The sequence below is a fragment of the Cervus elaphus genome, chromosome 24 (genome assembly GCF_910594005.1).
Source record: "Cervus elaphus chromosome 24, mCerEla1.1, whole genome shotgun sequence".
In the NCBI taxonomy this organism is placed as follows: Eukaryota; Metazoa; Chordata; class Mammalia; order Artiodactyla; family Cervidae; genus Cervus; species Cervus elaphus.
In genome coordinates this window covers 25,132,234-25,154,894 of record NC_057838.1, presented here as the reverse complement: position 1 = coordinate 25,154,894, position 22,661 = coordinate 25,132,234, and the positions used below count along the sequence as shown (strand labels likewise).

At 45.1% G+C, this 22,661-nt stretch overlaps 1 protein-coding gene, 1 long non-coding RNA gene and 2 other non-coding genes across 5 annotated transcripts in view; 1 reads left to right on the top strand and 3 right to left on the bottom strand.

The window, feature by feature from the left end:
* Positions 1-976, top strand: part of LOC122682646 — a 94,621-nt gene extending 93,645 nt beyond the window's left edge. The window contains exon 5 of the long non-coding RNA XR_006337464.1: positions 731-976. This is a non-coding gene — a long non-coding RNA (uncharacterized LOC122682646). The remainder of the gene's footprint in view (positions 1-730) is intronic.
* Positions 977-8,443: 7,467 nt separating this feature from the next.
* On the bottom strand, positions 8,444-22,261 carry RPSA (ribosomal protein SA). 2 transcript variants are annotated; one of them, XM_043885621.1, is made up of 7 exons: positions 22,181-22,261; positions 20,707-20,872; positions 19,509-19,627; positions 9,885-10,130; positions 9,003-9,131; positions 8,715-8,880; positions 8,444-8,590 (listed from the first exon to the last, which is right to left on the bottom strand). In XM_043885621.1, the coding sequence occupies exons 2-7, from the start codon at positions 20,837-20,839 to the stop codon at positions 8,496-8,498; spliced, it is 888 nt and encodes a 295-aa protein (XP_043741556.1). In that variant the 5' UTR covers positions 20,840-20,872; positions 22,181-22,261; the 3' UTR covers positions 8,444-8,495. The 2 variants fall into 2 exon arrangements, with proteins under 2 accessions (XP_043741556.1, XP_043741557.1); XM_043885622.1 differs by having other exon boundaries at positions 22,116-22,220.
* On the bottom strand, positions 9,676-9,825 carry LOC122683369. The gene has a single exon (XR_006337716.1). It is a non-coding gene; the product is annotated as a small nucleolar RNA SNORA62/SNORA6 family (small nucleolar RNA).
* Positions 19,701-19,851, bottom strand: LOC122683367. The gene has a single exon (XR_006337714.1). It is a non-coding gene; the product is annotated as a small nucleolar RNA SNORA62/SNORA6 family (small nucleolar RNA).
* Positions 22,262-22,661: the final 400 nt, after the last annotated feature.

Here is a 22,661-nt window from a genome sequence, read left to right as displayed (position 1 = left end):
AGCTGAGAGAGAGGCCACCTGAATCAGCCGGCCCACGGGCCCCCCTACCCCAGGTGTGTGAGTAAATTCATCCCAGGTCGGCTGAGCCTGTGAAAAGAACCACCAAACACTAAATGTGTTGTTGATTTGAGACGGGTTGTTACAGAGCAACAGATGAGTTACATGCTATACTCAAATCCCTTTGTTCTCTTCAGTTCCCACCCCCATTTCTTTTCCTGACCTTGTCACTCTAGACAGCAAGCCTGCAGGAACCTCACTACGGTTTCTAAAGAAGTGTTTCCCAAAAACTTTTACAGAGACCCCCTTGCCTCAGACTCACTTGGAGAATCTCTTGGAAATAGTCCTGCTCATCTTTGAGAGTGCAGGGTGGGAATCTCCAACTTGGCAAGTCCCTCTGTCCTGGAGAAGGAAATGGCAATGCACTCCAGTGTTCTTGCCTGGAAAATCCCATGGATAGACGAGCCTGGCAGGCTAAGTCCACAGGTTCTCAAAGAGTCGGACACGACTGAGCACCCCATCCCACTGGACACATTTTAACAGTTCTATTCCCACATCCACAGCTGTTGCAGTGTCCTTCCTTCCCCAGTCCCCGTGTAACAGGGAGAAACCTTTGGATTCTATACAAGTTAATCGGGAAACAGATGTTGCCTATAAGCTTGGACATTCTGGCCCTTCTCTGGGAACCCTGCCTCCCAGATAACAAGCATTAAGCTAAAATACCTTTGTTTAGCACCCAGGAACCGTCTTGGCCACATCCGTCCATGAATGACTGCAGGCGGGAAGAGAGTAACACACCCTCTTTGAAGGCCGACAGGAACCAAGAAAGATTTGATTTCATTGCCTGTGGGTTAAAGGAAGCTGAGTTCCAACTCAGGACACAAGTCCACCATCTCCGTGGGGCGCTGGCTTTCCTGCTAAAGACGCCCTTCCTTGCCCTGACAGCCTGTCTCTCAACTTATCGCCTGTCCTGCCAAGAGCGGTACAAGCTTGTACTTGGAACCAGCTGTTGGCCATCCAGGCAGGAGCTTCGCTACTGGTGACTAGCTGGCCCTGGTTGGGGATTTTCAGGTTAAGGCCCTAGCAGCTGCAGGAACCGCTTGTCGTGAAGATCTTCCCTTCAAAATTCCTGAAAGCAGCCCCGGCTGCCCCAGCACTTGGCAACTGGAGCAAGGAATCGACATGCGGGAGCTAATGGGCTCGATTCAGTAGGGTAAGTGGCTCCAGTGCTTACAGCTGGGGACTTCATTTACTCTCTGTTTCGCACATTTTGTCTGGAATAGCCAAGTTGGGGGGCCCTGTTGGAGACAGAGAAGAGTTGTTGGACTTTTACCCAATCTGTGAGCCAGCTCTTTCATTTGTTTGGATGCTAGCATTTGTGTTTTGTCTTGAATTTCTGACTTTAAATATGGTGAATGCTTCAGCTATTCCTAAACTGTGAGAGGAGGATGATATTTTGTTGAACCATGTGTGGTTTAGGCAGGATTACCTTGGGGCCCCGTGTGCCGTGTTTGTCTTTGGGATATGCAAAACCCCAAGACCAAACTTGAGGGTTTCTTCAGGATTCTGTCTGTCCTTTGGATTTTTCGTTTCATTTTGTTTGGTACTGTTTCTCCATTTACCTCCAAATCAAGTTTTATCCTGGTAAATTATATCATTTCTTTTGATAATCTCAAATTGTTGTATGTCACAATAGTAATCAAGTTTCTTTTCAATTGCACTGTCCCCCTGGTTGGTTGACACCAAGGCAAAAAGGCATCCTTTTAATGGTTAGAGGTGAACTCTGTGCAAGTGTCTGAGCTGTGACATCAGGGAAAATACAGAAGGGAATGAGAGTGAGGATATGTTGCTCCAACCTTTCACTCCTCCAGCTGAGAGGAATGCCCTTCCTCTCAGATGACTGAGTATTAGATGACTGCATATTAGTGCATCTTGGCAGAATCTGTTTCCTGACCAGGGATGTGACCCTGGGTCCTTGGAGTGAGGGCAGAGAGTCCTAACTACTGGACTGCCAGGGAATTCCACCTGTAGATGTTTTCTTATTCACATAGTTTGTTCAGATTACTGAAGGGGAAGCTGGCAAAGAGATCTGGTTACTTATTCTTGACTTCTTAGGCCAGGTGTTGCGAGATTAAGATTTGAAAGGTGTGCTTGGGATGGAGATGAGTAGAGCATGGGGATTCCCGACTTAAAAGTTCCAGTAGAGCTTTGCTAAAGGGACAGGAAAAGGGACTGTCTGTTGAGGGTGGTTTCCTGTAAACAGCTGCTTACAAGCCTACTGCTCACTGCTTTCACCCAACATAAGCTCTTTGCACCATTGGCTAAGGGTGAGTGCTCAAGAGGACTTGCCTACTGCTCAGTCAATCCTTGCCCACAGAATGTGTGCTTATGGCCAGAACACCGTGTGACCTCAGTGACTTGGAATGAAGGGATGACGTGAGTCTATGAGGGCCCTGAGATGTCCCAAGCCCCCAAACTCAACTCCTAGGCAAGGTTTCTCAAGGTCAGTCTGATATTAGCTAGACATGTCCACTTTTACCTAAAGCTTTTCTGACAAGGACCTGGACAGACAAGGGCTGTGCCTTCTACCACTAAGAACTGGTCACCATGGAGGTGCAACAAGGCAGTTTCTTAAACCCACAGTTAAAATAGACAAATGCATAAAAATAAGCAAGGGAGATAAAATCATGAAGGCCTGGTTGTGATGGCCACTTGAAACTCCCCATATATGGCCCCAAATTAATTGCCTTAATCCTACCAGTCCCAGGCCTGTTTCCAGATGACAGAAGAATTTGCTACCTGATTCCTTCAGTGGGTTACAAATTCTTTTTTCTTTTGGATATTAAGTATCCCACAAAGTGACTTTGTCTTGCAATGTCTTTTTTTTCTACTGATGACTTGGACTTGAGATTTCTTTGGTGTTTGAAGGTATTTGGTAGTATTTAAGGAACAATTATCCAGACAGATGCCCTTCTTTTTCAGTTTTATTGGACTCTTCTGAGCTCACAAAGGGACCAAAAGAGGAATTTAGGGTTGTAAAATGCGAACTCTAGTAGCATTGCTCCTGTTCCTTGAGAAGGAAGAAGACAAAAGGAGTCACTGTACGCCCACCATAAGCTGTCCATTGTGGTCAGTCCTTTGTCTTTGAACAATTTCAAGTCCTTACACCAACTAACTGGAATAACTAGCTCGACATCCTTACACCAGTGAGGACAAGCACAGGAAATGCAATTCTTTCTTTCTCTGAGATGACTGCCAGTGTATACTAGTGGGGTTACAAGTAATTTTAATTAAATTGCTTCAAAGTAGTTCTTGATCTTCAACTTGGAACAGCCCCTGTTCTACCCAGATCTTAGCTGTTCTGCTAGGGGAGAGTAGAGGTTGACCAAAAGAAAAAAGCTACCAAAAAAATGTGAAACTCACTAGTGACTCTTTTCCTGTAGGGGGTCTATTCCACTCAAGAACCTTTGCTTTAGCTTTCTCTTCAGTATCCAGCAAGTTTTTTTTTGTTTGTTTTTCATTGAAAGTTTCCTTCCAATATTAATTTAGATTCAGGTGTATAGCACAGTGAATCAGTTATACATAAATTTATGTTCCTTTACTGATTTTTTCCCCTTATAGGTTATTACAAACTATTGAGTGTAGTTCCCTGTGCTATACAGGAGGCCCTTATCAATTTTATATGTATTTGTGTATCTGTTACACCCAGACTCCTGATTTCTTCTTTCCCCTAGGATAAGCAAAAGTTTGTGTTTTAATTCTGCAAGTGAGTTTCTCCTTGGTAAACTAGTTCATTACTACCAATGATCAGATTATCACTTATAAACAATATGATACTGGTCTTTCTCTTTGACTCATTTCACTGACTATGATCCTCTCAAGATCCATCCAGCGCTGCTGCCAGTGGCATTATTTCACTCTCTTTTCTGCCTGAGCAATATCACATTATATCTAGGTACCATTCTTCTGTTCATGGACATGGGTGGTTACTTCCCTCTTTTGGCTTGTGTAAATTACTGCTGCGCTGAGTGGTGAGTTGCATGTCTTTTTGAATTCTGGTTTTCGTCCTGTAGACACCCGGGAGTGGAACGGATAGATCACAAGGTAGCTGTTTTTAGAGCTCCACAGTGTGCTCTCCATGGACTGTCAACAGTTTACATTCCCAGAAGGAGCGTAGGAGCATTCCTTTTCTCTACATCCTCTATCACTTATTGCTTGTAGACTTTTGGCTATGCTGGGTCTTCATTGCTGTGCACAGGTTTTTCTCTAGTTGCAGAGTGGGGGCTACCCTCTAGTAGTGGGGCACGGGCTTCTCATTGCTGTGACTTCTCTTGTTGTGGAGCATGGGTCTAGGGCACGTGGGCTCCTTAGGTGTGTCTCACAAGCTCTAGACAACAGGCTCAGTTGTGGTGTGTAGGGTTAGTTGGCTCTGTAGCATATAGAATCTTCAGGGACCAGGAATCGAACCCGTGCCCCCTGTACTGGCAGGTGGATTCTTATCCACTGCGCCACCAAGGAAGTCCTATTTGTGGACTGTTGCATGATGGCCCTTCTGACTGGCAAGAGGTGATTCCTGGCTACAGTTTTGATTTGCATGTCCCTGATATTAATAATTACTGATGTCGAGCTCCTTTTCATATGTTTCTTCTAATAGTGATAGAAAATGAACTTTTGGTTGCCAGGAGGAAGAATGGGGACAAGGGATAGAGTTTGGAATGGCCATGTACATACTGCTGTATTTGACATGGGTAACCAAGGAGCTACTGTGTAGCACAGGGAACTCTGCTGTGTTCTGCTGCAGCCTGAATGGGAGTCTGTGGGAGAACGGATACATGTGTATGTATGGCTCTTGAGGCCCTTCACCTTTTACCTGAAACTGTAACATTGTTAATCAGCTATATCCCAATACAAAATAGTTTAATTAAAATTAAAAAGTGAGAGGGAAATTTCCCTGTTGAAAGTGGCTTCCTGACACTTGGCTTCCTGACACTGTGTCCCATTTGAATTTTTTCTTCACTTTTCTAATCACCTACTCCAGGGCAGGTGTCATTTACAGCCCTAGAAGCCCTGTGAATATTACGTGTCCAGGGTACAGGTTTTTAAAAGTTGCTGCTACCCAAAAGAGCCACAAGGGGGCAGGATTTCTTTCTAGCCTCAGCTGGTTACTCTAGAGACCAGTCTTGTTAAGTCATGTTCCTAGGCAGAAAGGAAATACCCCAAAACTTGTGTCTCATTACTTTCGATTTCCTTATTTTAAATGGAGTTGTCACTTTATGGTGCTGGTTGTATACGTACACCATCTTGTCCATTTATACATATTATCACTTCCTCTTCAGGTTCCCTCCCCATGTAGGTTGAGTGTTGAATTAAGTTCCTTGTGGTACACAGGTTCTTATCAACTTTATATGTATTCAGTTTTTGTTCAGTTGCTAAATTGTGTCCAACTCTGCACCCCATGGACTGTGGCATGCCAGGCTTGTGTATCTGTTGATCCTAAACTCCTGATTTACCCTACGGTAACCAAAAGTTTGTGTTTCTCCTTGGTGAATTAGTTCATTACTACCACTGTTCAGATCCTACTTATAAGCACCTTTTGATGCTGATCTCTCAGTTCATTTACTATGATCCTCTCTAGGGCCATCCAGGGTGTGGCATTATTTCATTCTGAGTAATATTCCACTGTATCCAGGTACCATTTCTTACCCTTCTTCTGTCCATGGACATTGTGGCTGCTTCCCTCCTTTGGCTTATGTAAACAGTGTTGCACAGAATGGTGGGACATGTCTCTCTTCAATTCCAGTTTTACCCAGGATTGGGATAAACTGAAGGCTCTGTAATGTTATATATAGCAGATATTATCAGTTTACATTTCCACCAGTAGCATATTAATTAGCATTCTGTCCACATATCCTAGTGCACGACGTGTGCATGGGTCTTTTGATATACACCCCTAAGAGGGTGTCGGGCTTCCCTTGTGGCTCAGCTGTTCAAGAATCTGCCTGCAATGGAGGAGCCCTGGGTTGGGAAGATCCCCTGGAGAAGAGAAAGGCTACCCACTCCAGTATTCTGGCCTGGAGAATTCCATGGACTGTACAGCCCATGGAGTTGCAAAGTTAGACACAACTTTCACCTCACGAGGGTGTTAGGGATGGTTACTCAATAATGCCATGACGCACCAACTGGCTTCCCAGGTGGCGCTAGTGCTCAAGGACCCACTTGCCAGTCCCAGAAATACCAGGGACAGGTTCAGTTTCTGTGTCAGGAAGACCCCCTGGAGGAAGGCACGGCAATCCACCAATTGCCTGCACAACCCCAGTCAGAGCCTGGAGGGCTGCTACTGTCTGTGGGGTCAGAGCCGGACACAATGAGCACGCACGAAGCCTGCTGACCAGCCAGTGTAGTTCTTGTATGGAGGTATGGTTACCAAAACCTTTATGGTATTTCTTCTTTATGGTATGTTTGCAAAACAACTTTAATCCTACCCAAGCATTTTGTTAGCTTTTCAAGGATAAAAAGTGTTTTACTGCCTCTTCAGATGCACAGCCCATAGCTGCATGACTTGGTCCTACAGAAATGTCTGGCTGAGTGTACTGAGCTCAGACAGAATGTCCTTGAATTGATTTATAAGAAATTAATTCTCAAGCCTTTCTCTTTGATGCTGACTTTCCTCCTCCATGTATTAATTCCAACTAGATGTTTGTGTATATTTTAACTGCTCTTTCCTAAGTTCTGTCCAAGTCAATTCTACATGTGTTTTTCCAGTTCAATTTCCTCTCCAACAGTCTTTTTCTTCTGCCCTCTGTTATATAGTAAGCTATTTTTTATTTCTAAATTACAAAAGCAATTATAGTATTAACCTTTAGACATTGTTTCAAAAACTATTTACAATAGATTTCTTTATGAAAACACTAAAGAAAGAAACAATCTTCCCAAAGGGATTTTGAAACAAGTATCACACCAGCTTGTGAGGCCCTTGTGCAGAATCTTTCCTGTGGGCTCCATGGGACTCCATGGCCTCTGATAAAGGGTCCCAAGTCCCCAGGAGAACTTCTCCCAAATGAGTCTCTCCCTCCTATAGCCGGACACTTGCGTTTTAGACAAACCTTCATTCATGTTTACATCCTCACTTCTGATACAATAAAGAATGGTGTGCTAGATTTGTTAATTGCTAAAATTACCTCGAGAGGCAGAACAGGGTAATTCTCAGGTTATTCTTAAGCGAAGCCCACTGAACTCGGCACAGGGAGGTGTCCAGAAGGTTCTCCATTAGTAAATGAGCTCAATGTAGGTTTGCAACATATTTTTCATAGACGGAATTTGCTAATACAGCCCTTGCCTTGTGCAAAATGTGGACTGCTCCGGCAGGGTCAGAAACACCATGGCTGTAGTGCCACTTACAACTGCCTGTCTGTGTTACCTAGTTAGGGATCTAATAGGATCACTAGTTATGAAAGTATAATTTAAAATATCCCAAGAATATAGGCATATATTTACCAAAGATATACAACCTCTTTGAATAAGGTAATACTGAAAAACTCAATGCTGTGAATCAATTCTGTGCTAGATTGTAGTCAGTGCAATCCCATCTGGCTATATGGTGCAGCTGCGCCAGGTTAACATGTGTGTGACCATGTCGGAGGCTCAGCAGTTAATACCCTGGACAGGAGGAGAGAGGCCTGTCCCAGCTGGTGCCACAGTGGAGTAGAAACCCCAGGAGAGGAGGGGACAGATACAGGAGAGCAGTGGGAAGAGGCGGCCGCATCAGACCCTGCAGTTTTGAGCTGTGAAGAAAGGACAGCGCTTTCTATAGAAAGTGCTAAAGACTGTGGCTGTGTTTTCAGAGGATTTCTATTGGTGATTGTGAACCGTGAGGAAATTTCTGTGCACCAGGATCTGTAAAAAAATGTTCAGAGAAGCTCTGCTGGTAATGGCCGAAACATGGCAACAAGCAAGCCATAGAAAATACGATTCCATTTATACGCTGCTCAAAACAAACTGAAGAATTCCTAATTGATTTAATCACTTTACTTTTTTCAGAGGATGGCAGGAGCAGAGCTCATGACTTCAGAAGCCAGCAGCTAGAATAGACTTTCCCAATCTTGGCACCTTGTACTTGGTAACCTGTTTAACTGGCTTCAGAGGCTTTAACTTGACCTTTATTCTCCAAGAATACACAGGTATGTCTATTAGATCAACTACATGCATGACATATTTTACTATTTAAAACTATCTTAAAATTATACACTAAGGAACGACAGAATGAGCACTGGCCACAGGCCCAGACTCAGGACCAGCTGCTCTGAACCACAGCCCCATGAATACTACCCTCTGCTGAGGACGACACCTGGGCCCAGAAACATCTCCTGTCCCTAGTGCCACACACTAGGCTGAGCAAGGCTTTCATACCAGGTGGGTCCATCCCATAGACTGAAATAAATGAACAAAATTTTTAGAAACGGTTTATTTTCCATTTTGGTGGAAGTCTGTTGAAGAACAGCTTACGACCACTCCGTGGTGGTTCCTACCCACTCAGTGGCCTGGGCGGTGGGAGCTGCAGACCAGTCTTCGGTGGAAGGCTGAGCACTCCAGTCTTCTGTTGAGAAAACACAAGGAGGTCATCAGCCACACCCCCAGATTACTTCTGCAATCCCACCCCACCAATCTGCTTGTATCCCTGCAGACACATCAGGCCGGATGCCCGCGATCTCGATGCGTACCCGTGGGGAACTGCTGAATCGGCACGGAAGGCACCTGCACGCCCTCGGACCAGTCTGCCACCTCGGGCTGAGTGGCGGTGAACTCGGGGGCTGGAGCAGTCCACTCTCCCTGAAACTCCTCCTTGGTCACAGCCTTCTCAGCTGCTGCCTGCTCTTCTTTCTCAATCTAGTTGAGGAAAATATTTTTAGTTTTTACTGCCAAGAACAGAAACTAATCTGTCATTGCATATAAAGTAACCAGATATGTACTTATGTGAGTGACAACAGGCCTTTGTGGACGAAGCTCACCTCTTCAGGATCTCTGTAGAAGTAGAGATCCGGCATGACCTCCCATGGGTGTTCTCGGGAGATGGTGCCACGCATGCGCAGAACTTCCCGGGCGAGCATCCACCACATGAGACCCACTGAGTGCGCTCCCTGCAAGAGCGCCAGGTCATTAAAGTGATACTTGGCAAACCCCAAACAATCTCCACCTAACCCGTTCCCTCATCACCTAGGTCCCGTGGTACCATGTGAGTAGACGTCTGTTAGTTTGAAAGTGTGTGTAGGACAGCAGAAACTAACACAACACTTACAATTGTACTCCAATTAAAACAATTCAAAGTTTGTACCAAGATTGTTCTCCATCTCTGGTCCTTAATCTTGTCTGCCACTGGAATCATGGGGTTTAATTAAGACTGCACTCTACACAACAAAATGGGGTCAGTGCCTGAATACTGGTAGAAATAAAAGAAAACCTCTGCCCCATTCTTATGTGTAACCAGGTTTGAGATCAGTGACAAATGACCAGTTTGAACCATAGGTAACCCACCTTTTTAGGATCTCAGAGCAGGATACATCAACTGAGAAAACAGAAAAGTCAAGTACTGCCTGAAGAGTTAGGAATATTGAAGAGAAAAAAAGGTATTTTTTAAATGTTTTCATCTCTCCTTAAATAAGCTCTCATTCCTTAAAATCATAGTTTTGTAGCAAGTATTACTATCCAACTCCACTCATTGGGCCAGGGACCCTTGTGGTGTTAGCGAAACACTTGCCCCTCGTGTAGCACACTACCTACACTTGTGAGTCCATGGGCCAGCAGCCTCAACTCCAAGCTCTAACAATGTGCAGAGGGGGGTCCGTGGCTGGAGCACTTAGCGGCCGGCTCCAGTGCAGTCACAAGCTTGTTACCTTGTTGTTGCACGGGATGGCGATGTCCACGTAGCGCAGAGGAGAGTCTGTGTTGCACAGAGCAATGGTGGGCAGGTTAACGTAAGAGGCTTCTGTGAGGGGCTGGTGGTCAGCCCTGGGATCGGTAACCACCAGAAGCCTTGGCTCCCTGAACGCGGCCTGGATCTGGTTAGTGAAGGTTCCCGGAGTGAAGCGGCCAGCGATGGGAGTGGCCCCAGTGGCAGCCGCAAACTTGAGCACAGCTCGCTGGAAGGAGCGACAGAGAGAGTTAAGTGTCCCAGGGACGGTGCCACAGGAGCCCTGCGATGATACATGGAGCACCACGTCTGCTATGTCACCGAGCTGGCCATCTAGCAGGAAACTCCCCCAAATCCTTCCTCAAAACATCTACTAGTTAATTGTTCTATGAAAAATCAAAGTGTTAGTCACACAGTTGTGCCTGACTCTTTGCGACTCTATGGACTATAGCCTGCCAGGCTCCTCTGTCTGTGGGATTCTCCAGGCAAGAATACTGAGTGGGTTGCCATCCCCTTCTTCCAGGGATCAACCCGGGGGGTCTCCTGAATTGTAGGCAGGCTGTTCTCCATCTTCCACTTATTGCCTGGAAACATTAGAACAAAAAGAAAAACACGCTAAGCATGGCCCCCCACCCAGGCCCTCTGCTGGGGATGCTCTTCCCTCAGGTTATCTGATGCTCACTACATCCTCACTTCTGCTGGTTCCACAGCAAACCAGCCTGGTTCAAGTACCACTTAGGAGTAACTGGGGCTAGTGACTCCTATATGTCCAAATTCCTCATGAGGCTAAAAAAATGACACAGAATCAAAACACACCATGTAGAATCTGACCACCAGAGCACTTCTGTAACCTAGGTAGTAAATTTTCCTTGATGGAAGCACAGACTGGTCACTGAGCTCATTCTACAGCAGTGATTAAAACCATCACCCACGTGTCTCACCAAAGAATTCCAGTGACTAAGCCCGCCACAAGGGGAATAAATCCCAGGTAAAACACCTCTTGCAAGGAGGCCTAATCACGACAACTGAGTAAAATGAGAATTGAGAACTCACCCCCTCCGACAACTACAATAAAAGTACACTTACATATTTGTATATGTATAAAGGTACATTTGTACGTATAACAGAACACCTAGGACACCTCAAAGGGCAAGAAAGAGCTCCACAGAACAGGGTTGGAAGAGGCAAAAAACAGGAAGTGGGGCAGGACCAGCAGTCCTCTGGGGAGGTACCTGAAAAAGAGGAAACGTTTCCTGCTACCCTGACATTCCCTCACTGGCAGGGGTATTAATTGGAACAAAAAGGGAGGTTCAGCAGCTCAGTACAAAGATGACTGGTTTGTGGGAGGCGGGACAGAGAGACCCGCAGACGGTCTGTGCCATCGCCCTGCAGTGCAGCCTGAGACGTGTGTCCACGTGAGTCCAGGTGAGGGCTGAGTGCTGCGCTCAGAGGAGATACCAGGCAAGACTGGTGTTGGTGGGGGCACACACTGAGGAGGACAGGGCGCAGTCCTGCTGCAGAGGGGCGTGCTCGTGGGAAGGGGCGGGCCTGCGTGAGCAGGGAAGTGCTGCTGGGCATGGCATGAGAAGAGGCGAGGTCGCCAGGGCAGCCCCTGCCTTTACTCACGAGCTCCAGTTGCAACCTTGGCCTCGCTGAACCCAGAGGCAGACACCACCAGGTTGCCAGAAAACAGGGGGACTGAAACTGCAGCTGAGGCCTAGGATCTAAGCCACAGCTTGGGATTAACATATACACACTAATATGTGTAAAACTGATAGGCAACGAGACCTACCACAGCACAGGCAGAGTCCCACGCTATACAGTAGGTCGCGCTGCCTATCAGTTTTACACTTGTTAGTGTGTATATGTTAATCCCATGGAAACAGATCTGAAGATGGTGACACACGCACATAACTGGACACGACCTTGTACACCTAGAACAAACAGTGTTGTTACTTTATTCCAATAAAAAATAAAATTCAGAACTTTCCTGGTCAAGGGACTGGATCCCACATGCTACATCTAAGACACCCCATGGGGCACAAGGGTCAAAGACCCTGGGGATTGCAACTGAGAACCAGGGCAATGCGACCAAACAAATGAACACATAAGCATTTAAAAAAAAAAAAAAAAGAAAAAACTTAGAAAATAAAAAACAAGCTCTAATGTGAAAGGAGATTTGGAGTGTTTCTTCTGGCACTTCCACAAAATCCTGCCACCATGTGACCATTTCGGGCCAACAGCAACCTGGAAACCAGGCCCCTGCGCACCTAGTATTCACAGGGCCTGCAGGGCTGTAAATGACACCTGCCATCAGGAATTGTCTGGGGTGAGTAATTGGGGAAAAAGAGAAGCAAGAGTCTCAGGATGCCAATTTCAACAGTTTAATCTCCCTCACACTGTGTTTAAAAGAAACACATGAAAAGAGGCTCAATATTGCTACTTTGTAGAGACATGCAAATCAAAGCTACACTGAGAAATCAGTTAGCACCTGTCAGGATGGCCACCACCCACACCTACGAACAACAAACGCTGGACAGAGAGTGGATTAAAGTTGTAGGATTGTAAACTGAGGGTTCCTTAGTAAAGCAGAAACAGAGCTACCCTAAGACCCTGCCACCCCACTCCTGGGTGTCTTACCAGGAAGAAACCAGAATTCAAAGACACATGCACCCCAGAGTTCACTGCAGCCAAAAGAGGAAGCAGCCAAAATGCCCACCCACAGCAGCAAGGCAAAGGAGAAAGAAATGGTATCCAGGGACAGTGGAATATTACTCAGTCAGAATCGAGAATTTAATAAACGCCACTGGCAGCAAGCCTGGATGAACCTAGTGAGGACCACACTAAATGAACCAGTCAGACACAACAGGCCAACATCATCTTGTTACTGAGTCACAAGCCTGTTTGCCCGATGCCAAGTGAGACCAATCATACTAACCGTTACAGTTTGGAACAGAAAGAGGTTTATTACAGGTTCACACAAGCAGATGGACGGCGCATGCCCTAAGAACGCCTAAAGTCACTGAAAGCTTTCAGCAAAAGCAAAAGGTGAGGGAGGGGTGTGGTTAGATGTTGCAAACTTCTTGGTGTCTGATCCTTTGTTTTTGAGGCCTGGTCATGGTCAGGTAACAATGTTCCTGTAAATCTCTACCAAATGAATGTTACTCTTTGTCTTGACAAGAAAGGGCAAGGTCCCAGTCCTGGCTAAGAGGTGGCAAATCTCAGTTGGCAGCTCCTTCAGGGCCAGGTCTCCACATCCTGCCCAGCTGTCATCCCCGAGGGAACCAGGCACCCAATCCAACCGGCCCTCAGTCTCCTCAGGCCACACAAAAGCTGAGGGAGGTCTAGGTCCCAGACTGCAACCCAGGCAGATGGCCACTGCCATTAGGTCACAGAAACAGGGATGAGGGAGAGGTTCACCACTGCCTCAAGGCCAGGGCCAAAGCCTCAGTGAAGGCTCTGGAGCCCTGCAGGACATAGTCCCCAGTCTGTCCCCTGGGCCCTCGCGCTCACTCGCTGGCCCAAGGCTGGGGAGTCGGAGGGGCTCTATAAGAAGACCTGAATCTGCCTCATGCTCCACATGATGACCACACACTACTGACCCGTGGCTGAGTCGCTTCCCTAATGGTCCCCCACTGACAGCTGCTTGTGGGCGGGGCCCACTGAGGTGCCCACCCATGGCTGAGTAAGGCCTGTTGCTTAGTAACCAGGACGTGGAGAAATGAGGCACAGCAATGGCTGCCTGCCAAGGGCTGTGCTCGTCTGTTGTTACAGTGACTTACAGGTAGAACCACAAAGTTGGTAGCACGAGTTTATCAGGGACAACCTCCCTCGCAGAATTAAAAGCCAAACTTAGCTTACCATCAGGGAAAGGATAAATTAGGAGTTTGGGATTAACAGATTCACACTAATACAACACCTACAACAAACACTGCATTGCAAATCAACGTGACTCCATGATTCAACACAGCGAAGTAGGACATGTGCTCATCTCCTCCTGCGGGAGCACCAAAATCACAACTAGCCATTGAGGAACCAGCAACAGGAGGATGCTGGAACCTACCAAAAAGATACCCCACCTCCAAAGACAAAGAAGCCGCACTCAGATGGTAGATGGTAGGAGCGGCACAATCACAATAAAACCAAATCCCACACCAGCTGGGTGGGTGACTCAGACTAGAGAACAATACCACCAAAGCAGCTCTCCCACTGTGGTAGAGGTTCTGAACCTCACATCAGGCTTCCCAGCCTGGGTATCCAACAAAGGCACTGGCAACCCCCAGGGAATCTGACCTTGCAGACCAGTGGGATCTGATCACAGGATTGGGGGAAACAGAGACTCCAGTCTTGGAGAGCAGAAACAAAACCTTGTGTGCAGCTAAGACTCAGGGGAAAGGTGCAGTGGCTCCACAGGGGCTCACCACAGGGATGGGGGCACCAGTCTGAGAAGGTCCCTCCTTGACGTAAAGCCTCTTGGAGGTCGCCACTAACCTGACCACTGAGGCTGCAACCCAAAGCTGGGTGCTCTCAAGCCAAAACACTACCAGGGAGGCAGCACAATCCCTGGGAGCACCCATCAGCAGACAACTGGATTAAAACCTTACTGACCAAGGCCCTGCCACCAGAGCAAGACCTAGTCTTTCCCACCACCAGTCCTTCCATCAGGAAGTTTACATAAGTCACAGCCTCCTCCATCAGAGGGCAGACAGAGAAGCAAGCACAGGTCCACAGCGACTAAAACAAAACCACATTACAGAAAGCTAGTCAGCATGAAAACGCAGAAAGTTATGTCCCAGATGAAGAGACGACATAAAACCCCAGAAAAACAAGTAAATGAAGTGGAGACGGGCAACTTTCCAGAAAAAGAATTCAAAATGATAGTGAAGGTGACACAGGATCTTGGAAAAAGAATGGAAGCAAAGATTGAAAAGATGCAAGAACTGTTTACCAAAGACCTAAAACAAACAGACAAATAATACACTGGAAGAAATCAGTAGCAGAAGAGGCAAAAGAACGGGGACCTGGAAGACAAAACGGTGGAAATCACGGCCACAGAACAGAATGCAGGAGAAAAAAAGACTGAAAAGAAATGAAGACAGCCTAAGTGACCTATGGGCCAACATTAAACATACCAATGTTTCCATTACAAGGGTCCCAGAAGGGAGAAAGGACCTCAGAAAATATTAGAAGAGATAATAGCTCAAAACTTCACTAAAATGGGAAAGGAAATAGTCAACCCATCAGGCTACCACCTGATTTCTCAACAGAAGCTATAAGCCAGCAGGGACTGGCATGATATATTTGAAGTGATGAAAGGGAAGAACCTACAACCAAGAATACACTACCCAGCAAGACTCTCATTCAGATTGGAGAGAGAAATCAAAAGCTTTCCAGGCAAGCAAAAAGTTAAAGAGAATTCAGCACCACCAAACCAGCTTTACAACAAATGCTAAAGGAACTTCTCCAGACAGGAAACACAAGGGAAGGAAAAGACCTACAGAAAATAAACCTGAAACAATTAAAACGGTAATAGGCTCATACATTACCTGAAATGCAAAGGATTAAATGCACCAAAAGACACAGACCAGCTGGGTGGATGAAAACACGAGCAGGAAAGCACTTCCACTTACCACATCTTTCACTACTGTGATTATGTAACTATTACCACTTAATACCATTGTATCATGATTGGCCAACAGAAAAGTAACAGAATCCTGTACCAGCAAAACTATCATTTAATAGAAAAACCTGTAATCACTTCTTAAAATCCAGATGCACAAATCAGAATTATCTCAGAATTTTTTGAGTACAAATGCCCAGGTATTGCTTTACGTTTGCCAGTGCTCCAGATATGTTTCTAATGTTTAAAAACAACTGTTATGTGAGGATCTCTTACTATTATCTAGTTTGTTTCACTTTTTCTATTTCATATTCAGTGCTCCCATCTCATCTAGTTTACGGTTTCCAATTTCTCCATTTCTTTTTAGCTTAATGTTCTTTCTCAAGCATTTATGAAGCATGGTAGTAAAGCTTTTGCATAATATAAATAATATGCATAGTATATATATTTTTGAAGACTTATGAATTTCTGCCTAACTAAAAAGCATATGACATTTTGATTCCACTTGTTTGACTTAGAAAATAGATATGCAAGAAGCTGTGCTTGCTTCAGCAGCATATATACTAGATATGCAAGAAGCAACAAAGGCTTACTGTATAGCACAGGGAACTAAAGTCAGTATAATAATCTATCATGGAAAGCAATTTGAAAAATAATGTGTGTATATGAATAACTGAAACACAAAAATAAAGAATTCTAGTTTTTGAAACTTAGTAAGGTTTATCTCTTAGCCAGTTTTTCCAAATGTTCTGTGGACATCTAACAGTCACATGTAAGATACAAAATTTTAAATAAATTTTAGGATATAAAATTACTATAACTTAATATAAATAGAAATATATTCTAACTAAATTATTAATGACATCATTCAAGATGCTCCAAGTATTTTTTCTGCACTTGATAAAATATGCTCAGAGAAATGTTAATATGTCTCACGATATGATTATTTTTCTTTTCCCTTATTTTTTTTTCAGTTTTGCTTTGCCTCTTTGTTGTTAGGTGCCTAATGGTTTCTGATGTCTATCTTCTTTGTGAATAGCACCTCTTATCACTGATCATCTTTTTCATTTTAAAAAAATAAAAAATAAAGTTACTAAAAAAATACTTTATTTCAATAAATAAAAATTACATTAGAAAAAAATAAAGACATAAGGCTTTGGGTGCTCATTCTGGCAACTCTACTGCTAAGTCACTTCAGTCGTGTCCGACTGTGTGACCCCATAGACGGCAGCCCACCAGGCTCTGCCGGCCCTGGGATTCTCCAGGCAAGAACACTGGAGTGAGTTGCCATTTCCTTCCCCAATGTAAGAAAGTGAAAAGTCAAAGTGAAGTCGCTCAGTCGTGTCTGACTCTTCTGAGACCCCATGGACCGCAGCCCACCAGGCTCCTCCGTCCATGGGATTTTCCAGGCAAGAGCACTGGAGTGGGGTGCCATTACCACTTTCACTTCCAGGAACAGAAGTTACACCAAGGCTCTGGTTGCCTGAGTAGAAATCCTGTCACCGTGTGGCCATATTGATTGGGCAACAGTAACCCGCAAACAAGGGCCTTGGGCACTAAATAAGTCACGGAGCCTGCAGAGCTGTAAATGACACCTGTCATCAGGAAATGCCTGGGGTAATTAAAGGGGGGAGGTGGAATCATCAAAAGTCAGTCTCAGAATGCCAATTTTGATGGGTAAATCTCCCTCACACTGTATTTAGAAGCAGCACACGGAAAGAGGCTCAATACGCTCATTTCTAGAGACGTGCAAATCAAAACTACACTGAGCAATCAGTTCAAAAAACCTTTTAGTCACTCAGTTGTGTTCTTTGGGACCCCATGGACTGTAGCCCACCAGGCTCTCCGCTGACCATAGAATTCTCCAGGCAAGAATACTGGAGTAGGGAGCCATACCCTTCTTCAGGAGGTCTTCCCAACCCAGGGATTTAACCCGCATCTCCTGCACTGCAGGCAGATTCTTTACCATCTGAGCCACCAGGGAAGCTTGAGGAATCAAGACAGCACCAGTCAGAACAATAAATGCTGGACAGGGTGTGGAGAAAATACTCATTCCTAGTCTACTGGTGGGAATGTAAAGCGGAAACAGCCACAATGGGGGTTCTTTAATAATGTAAAAACAGACCTACACACTCTTGGATGTCCATCAGGAAGAAACCAGAATTCAGACACATGGAGCCCAAAGTTCACCGCAGTGATGCCACATACACACACGCAACCCAAAGTTTACTGCAGTGCTGCTATTTATACAAGCCAAAAGAGGCCAAGCAAACAATATGCCCATCCACACAAGAACCAGTAAAGAAAAAATGGTAGCTCGGGACAACGGAATAGTACACAGCCAGAAAAGGAGAATTTAATAAATGCCACTGGCAGCAAGAAGGGATGAAACTAGTGAGGATCATACTAAGTAAACGGAGTCAGAGACTCAAAAGGCCATTATATGACTTATAGGTGGAATCACAAAATCAGTACTAATGCTCTATTTACCAGGAAGAAAAAGTATAAGACAAACATATGCTATCACAGGGCTAAGAATGAGTTTAACAGATACACACTAATCACATATTAAATTCATCATCAACAACCTCCTGAATAGCACAGGAGCTCTACTCAACACTCTGAGCCCCTATACGGGAAGAGAACCGCAGAGGCAGGCATACATACACCCAACACCAACGTGTAAATCCACTCAACTCCAATAAAAACACAAGTATCAGGCAATAACAACAGACAAGCTTTTAAGTGTTTCTTCAGGCATCTTTCACTTTTAACTTTCAACCCAAACAGTGAAGCGCTGGTTGCCTGAGTAAACAAACTTGAGCAGAGAAATCCTGCCTCCTTGTGGCCGTTTCCTGCAATAGCAATTTTCAAACCAGGGCCCTGGGCACCAGGCCTTCAGGAGCCTGCAGGGCTGTAATTAGACACCTGCTATCAGTAAATGTCTGAGGTGGCCAATTGAAAAACTCATTTAAGGCAGAACGTCAGCTTGCCAATATCAACTGGTAAATTTCCCTCATACTGAGGAACTGGTTCTCACTATTCAAAATGGCCATCATCAAAATGTGTACAAATAATGCTGGACAGGGTGTGGAGAAAAGATCGCATGGTATCAGTCGGAATACAGTGGTGTCATAGAGCAACTTCCAAAAAATGAAGGGGAAAAAAAAGACAATGTTTATTAAGCTATTTTTATTCACTTAATCTGGCAAATATTCTTACTCTTGCTGATGTGACAGAGCGTGGGGGTTATCTTATCAACAGAAGCCCTTCCTGAAAAACTGGCATTTAATTCTAACTTTTTGCTTATTTTTTTTTTTATTAGTTGGAGGCTAATTACTTCAAAACATTTCAGTGGGTTTTGTCATACATTGATATGAATGAGCCATAGATTTACACGTATTCCCCATCCCGATCTAATTCTAACTTTTTAAACTCAACATTTCAGTGTGCGTTTTTTTTTTAAAAGAAATGAAACCTGAATGTAATTAAATTTTGGGTGCACTGTGTCTTCCCTGGTGTGTGGCCTTTCTCTCCTTGTGGTGGCTTCGCCTGCTGTAGAGCAGAGACCTTAGAGGGTGGGGGCTTCAGTTCTTGTGGAGAGTGGGCTTACTGCCCTGGGGCATGTGAAATCTTCCAGGACCAGGGTTGAAGCCATGTCCCCTGCATTAATAGGCAGATTCTTACCACTGGACCACCAGGGAAGTCCAATGTTTCATTTAAAACCTTCAAAGCTCACTGCTAAAAATGCCACTTTTTCATTTCTTGAAATTCAGCGGCACAGGAAAATACACAATCATACATGAATTTTAAGTGTCAGATGTGAAGTGATAAATACATTGACAATCTTTAATTTTGGGAATTCCTCCAACTCAGCCCAGTTTCAAATGTTTTTTGAATAAATTATGGGGTTTGCTACAGCTTTTCTATACATCCCCAAAAATCTGTAGGCTTTGCAGCAAAACCCTCACACACTGTCCCACAAACCTGGCCGGTATTCCTGGAGGATATGACACTGACATCAGCCGGGTTTTCAATGGCGACAATGGCCCGTGCGGCCAACAGAAGCTTCTCCCAGGTTCTCTTCAGATTTATGATGTAGATGCCTAGAGGAGGACACAGGGTTTTCTTAAGAGCTAACCAAGCTTTGTAAGGTAATATTCTCCTAAAAACATGAAGTCATGTGGCAGCGAGTACTATCAAACTCCAGTCATAGAGGCAAGCTCTACTGGTGTTAGCGAAAATCCTGCCATTGATATAGCACACTTCCGACACTCAGCAGTTCATTGGCCAAGACTGGCCTCCACTCTGAGCTTTAATAATGTGCAAAACGCATCTTTTCATTTCTCATCCTGTGTTAACCCACTCTCAAGCCTTCCATGCAGGATCCAAGAAGTTCGTTCTTATTTGTGGCCTACCATTATTTTCCTCTTGTCATCTACCATGCCAAATTTATTGTGAACTCCTTTAAACCATGCCACTCACAGGTGTAAATCCTTCAGTGGTTCTATCTTAGCGGAACAACTTAACGCATTCCAGTCTCATCAAAAGCTAATTTACTTTTTCTGATACATACATGAAAACCAAAATGTTTGTTCCCAACTATAGCTCTACTTTCAGAAATCAGCTTTACAAACCCGTAATGGTAGCTACAAATTATAAGGCACTCTGAGAGATAAATTATTAGAAACCAAATATGGTAAAGCGTCCGCCTACAATGTGGGAGACCCAGGTTCAATCTCTGGGTTGGGAAGATCTTCTGGAGAGGAAAATAGTAACCCACTCCAGTACTCTTGCCTGGAAAATCCCATGGACAGATAAGCAGGGTAGGCTACAGTCCACGGGGTCGCAAGAGTTGGACACGACTGAGTCACTTCACTTCAAGCTATTAAACTTTCTCCTTATCTTTACATTGTGCTTATTCAAGGCCCAATCCACAACATACAACCTACCAGTTTCCACTCTTCCACTGGAGTTCAGAATTTTTCCTTTAAAAACAATCAGAGCACTTAATACTTTTAAAGCTTCTTACCCATCTAAAGATCTATTTTCATTAGTTACTTGGTGAGAGCCTTCTAAGGTGCAAATTTCACTTCAACTCAGTACCACCTGTCAGAATAGTAGTGTCAAAACTTGTTCTTATAGCTGGAATAATCAAGCAAGTAACACTAAAGCAATGACTGACCATCACTTTTCCTTTTGTAGATGTACTGTTCCATTTGGAAGTCAAGGTTGGTGCCACCTAAGTGGGTTCCTGCTGCAAGGAATTTGAGGACATCCTCCTCCTTCATTTGCAGGACATCAAGGGCTCCGGACATTGTGAAAGCTTCCCTTTAAGTTACGATGGGAATCTGAAAAACAATAGTTAACAAAAGTCCTTTAAACTCCAGGGACTTAAGCGGGATGGTACATTCTACTCTTGGGAGTCAGGTGTCTTAATGTTTAAATCTTAACCACAGACCACACCTCCTACAGTGTCAGGCAGTGGGGTCAGTCTAGTGGGATGAAACAGAACACTAATAGATCTATGCCACATCTTGGAAAATCAAATCCTGCTCAAAGAGTGGTGTGGAGACAGACAAAACACCCAGGTAACTAAATGAAAACAGTGAATTGAGACTTTTTAATACTCAAGGTACAGAGGAGTTAGATGTGAAAGAGCAGCCATGTCTAAGAATATTCAGAAGGTGAGCAACGGTGATGTAAATAGGCGTATTTTCAAGCAGCCTGAAGGTGGTACCTTCGGCATTACTTCTGAGATTACTAGTTTTCCTTAAAATGAGAAAAACAAAGCCAGATCAAGGACAATCTCCTCAATCTCCGCAGATATCAAGCAACTCCCACCCCCTTTCTCTGTACTTAATGTGACCATGAAGCGTTAAGTATGGCGCTTACAACACGAACATAAATTAGATTTTGATTAAAGCTCGTCACACCTGAATAGGAAACCCTGCCCACAAATCCACAGGGCCTGGTCGAGCATACTAGCTGCAGGTGACTGCTCTTCAATCTCTCAGGAAGGGCGCTCGTAGAGGAAAATGGCTCTTAGAGCGCATGTGCGATGCTTTCCAGAATCAGGTGCAATCAGATCCCATCCAATTTCAACAAAGTGTACTTCGCCCCTAATCAAGAAACCTCCCATAGAAACCACCCATTAGAGAAATCACCTCAGTCTGTTATGACTTTTTTTGCATTCCTTGTCCAAATTATTTCGAACCGAGAGAACAGAAACGCGACGTTTTATCTTTCCAGTAACAAAAACCTCGTCAAGAACCTTAACTCCTTAACACCACGAACAAGGAAGAGACCAACTCAAGTAGGTGGAGAAAACTGGAGCATAAGCCTCGGGATTTACAACCGAGCGTCGTGATCTGAGTCAAAACCAGCGCAGAGAGTAGGGTGGTCTCTCTGCACCCTCAGCCACCGGCACCCCGGCCCGGGGCCTCCGCGGCGGGAGCTCAACTTCTGCCCGCTCCCGAGGCCTTGTGGGAACGTCCCGGCCCGGGCCCGGCCACGTGTAGGCCGCCGGTCTGAGCGTGAGCGCGCCTAGTCAAGAGACTAACGCACTCCGTCGGCCCCCAGGTGCTCCCATACCTCGTTTGGACAGGAAGCTTATCCTCAAGGCCCTGGGAGCCACCGGCAACCCAAAAGCAACTCACCGAGAACAACGCCGTATGGACCCCTCTCACGGCAGCGTCGAAAGGACCATCAGGCGGAAGTGACGTCCTTATATAGTCCGCATCCAGCCAGTAACAACGAAAGCTCAGCGGAAGCTCGATAAAGGCGTGCATCCTGGGGGCGGGCCTTCCTCCGGAAGACGGGATACGGCGCTAGCGCGGACGCTAGCGAATGGCGGAAGTTGGAGGGTTGATTGCCACACTAAGGTTTCGAAGAGGTGTGCGGTGCGGAAGGGCCAGCAGGGAATTGGCGCTCTCACTCAGCTTTGTGTACCTACGCGCTTGAGCGGGTTCCTTATTTAAACTGCATTTTTCTTTCGTGGGAAAGCACTGAACAAACCTGTGTTGAATGAACAAAAGCTGGAGAAGATACTTTGCGGTTTTTGGAGGACAAATTAGCAGTGTCTAATTCAGATTTTTAAAGAGTTCTGTTAATGGTAAGTTTCCCGCTTAAAAAAATAAA

What these genes read in the sequence shown, in the direction of transcription:
- RPSA (XM_043885621.1), bottom strand. Translation starts at nt 20,839, where the DNA reads ATGTCCGGAGCCCTTGATGTCCTGCAAATGAAGGAGGAGGATGTCCTC. An exon ending in CCTCCAGGAATACCGGCCAG is followed by an intron (nt 10,131 to 19,508) that starts GTTTGTGGGACA and finishes CGCTCCTTCCAG; the next exon opens with CGAGCTGTGCTCAAGTTTGC. An exon ending in TCTACAGAGATCCTGAAGAG is followed by an intron (nt 8,881 to 9,002) that starts GTGAGCTTCGTC and finishes TTCCTCAACTAG; the next exon opens with ATTGAGAAAGAAGAGCAGGC.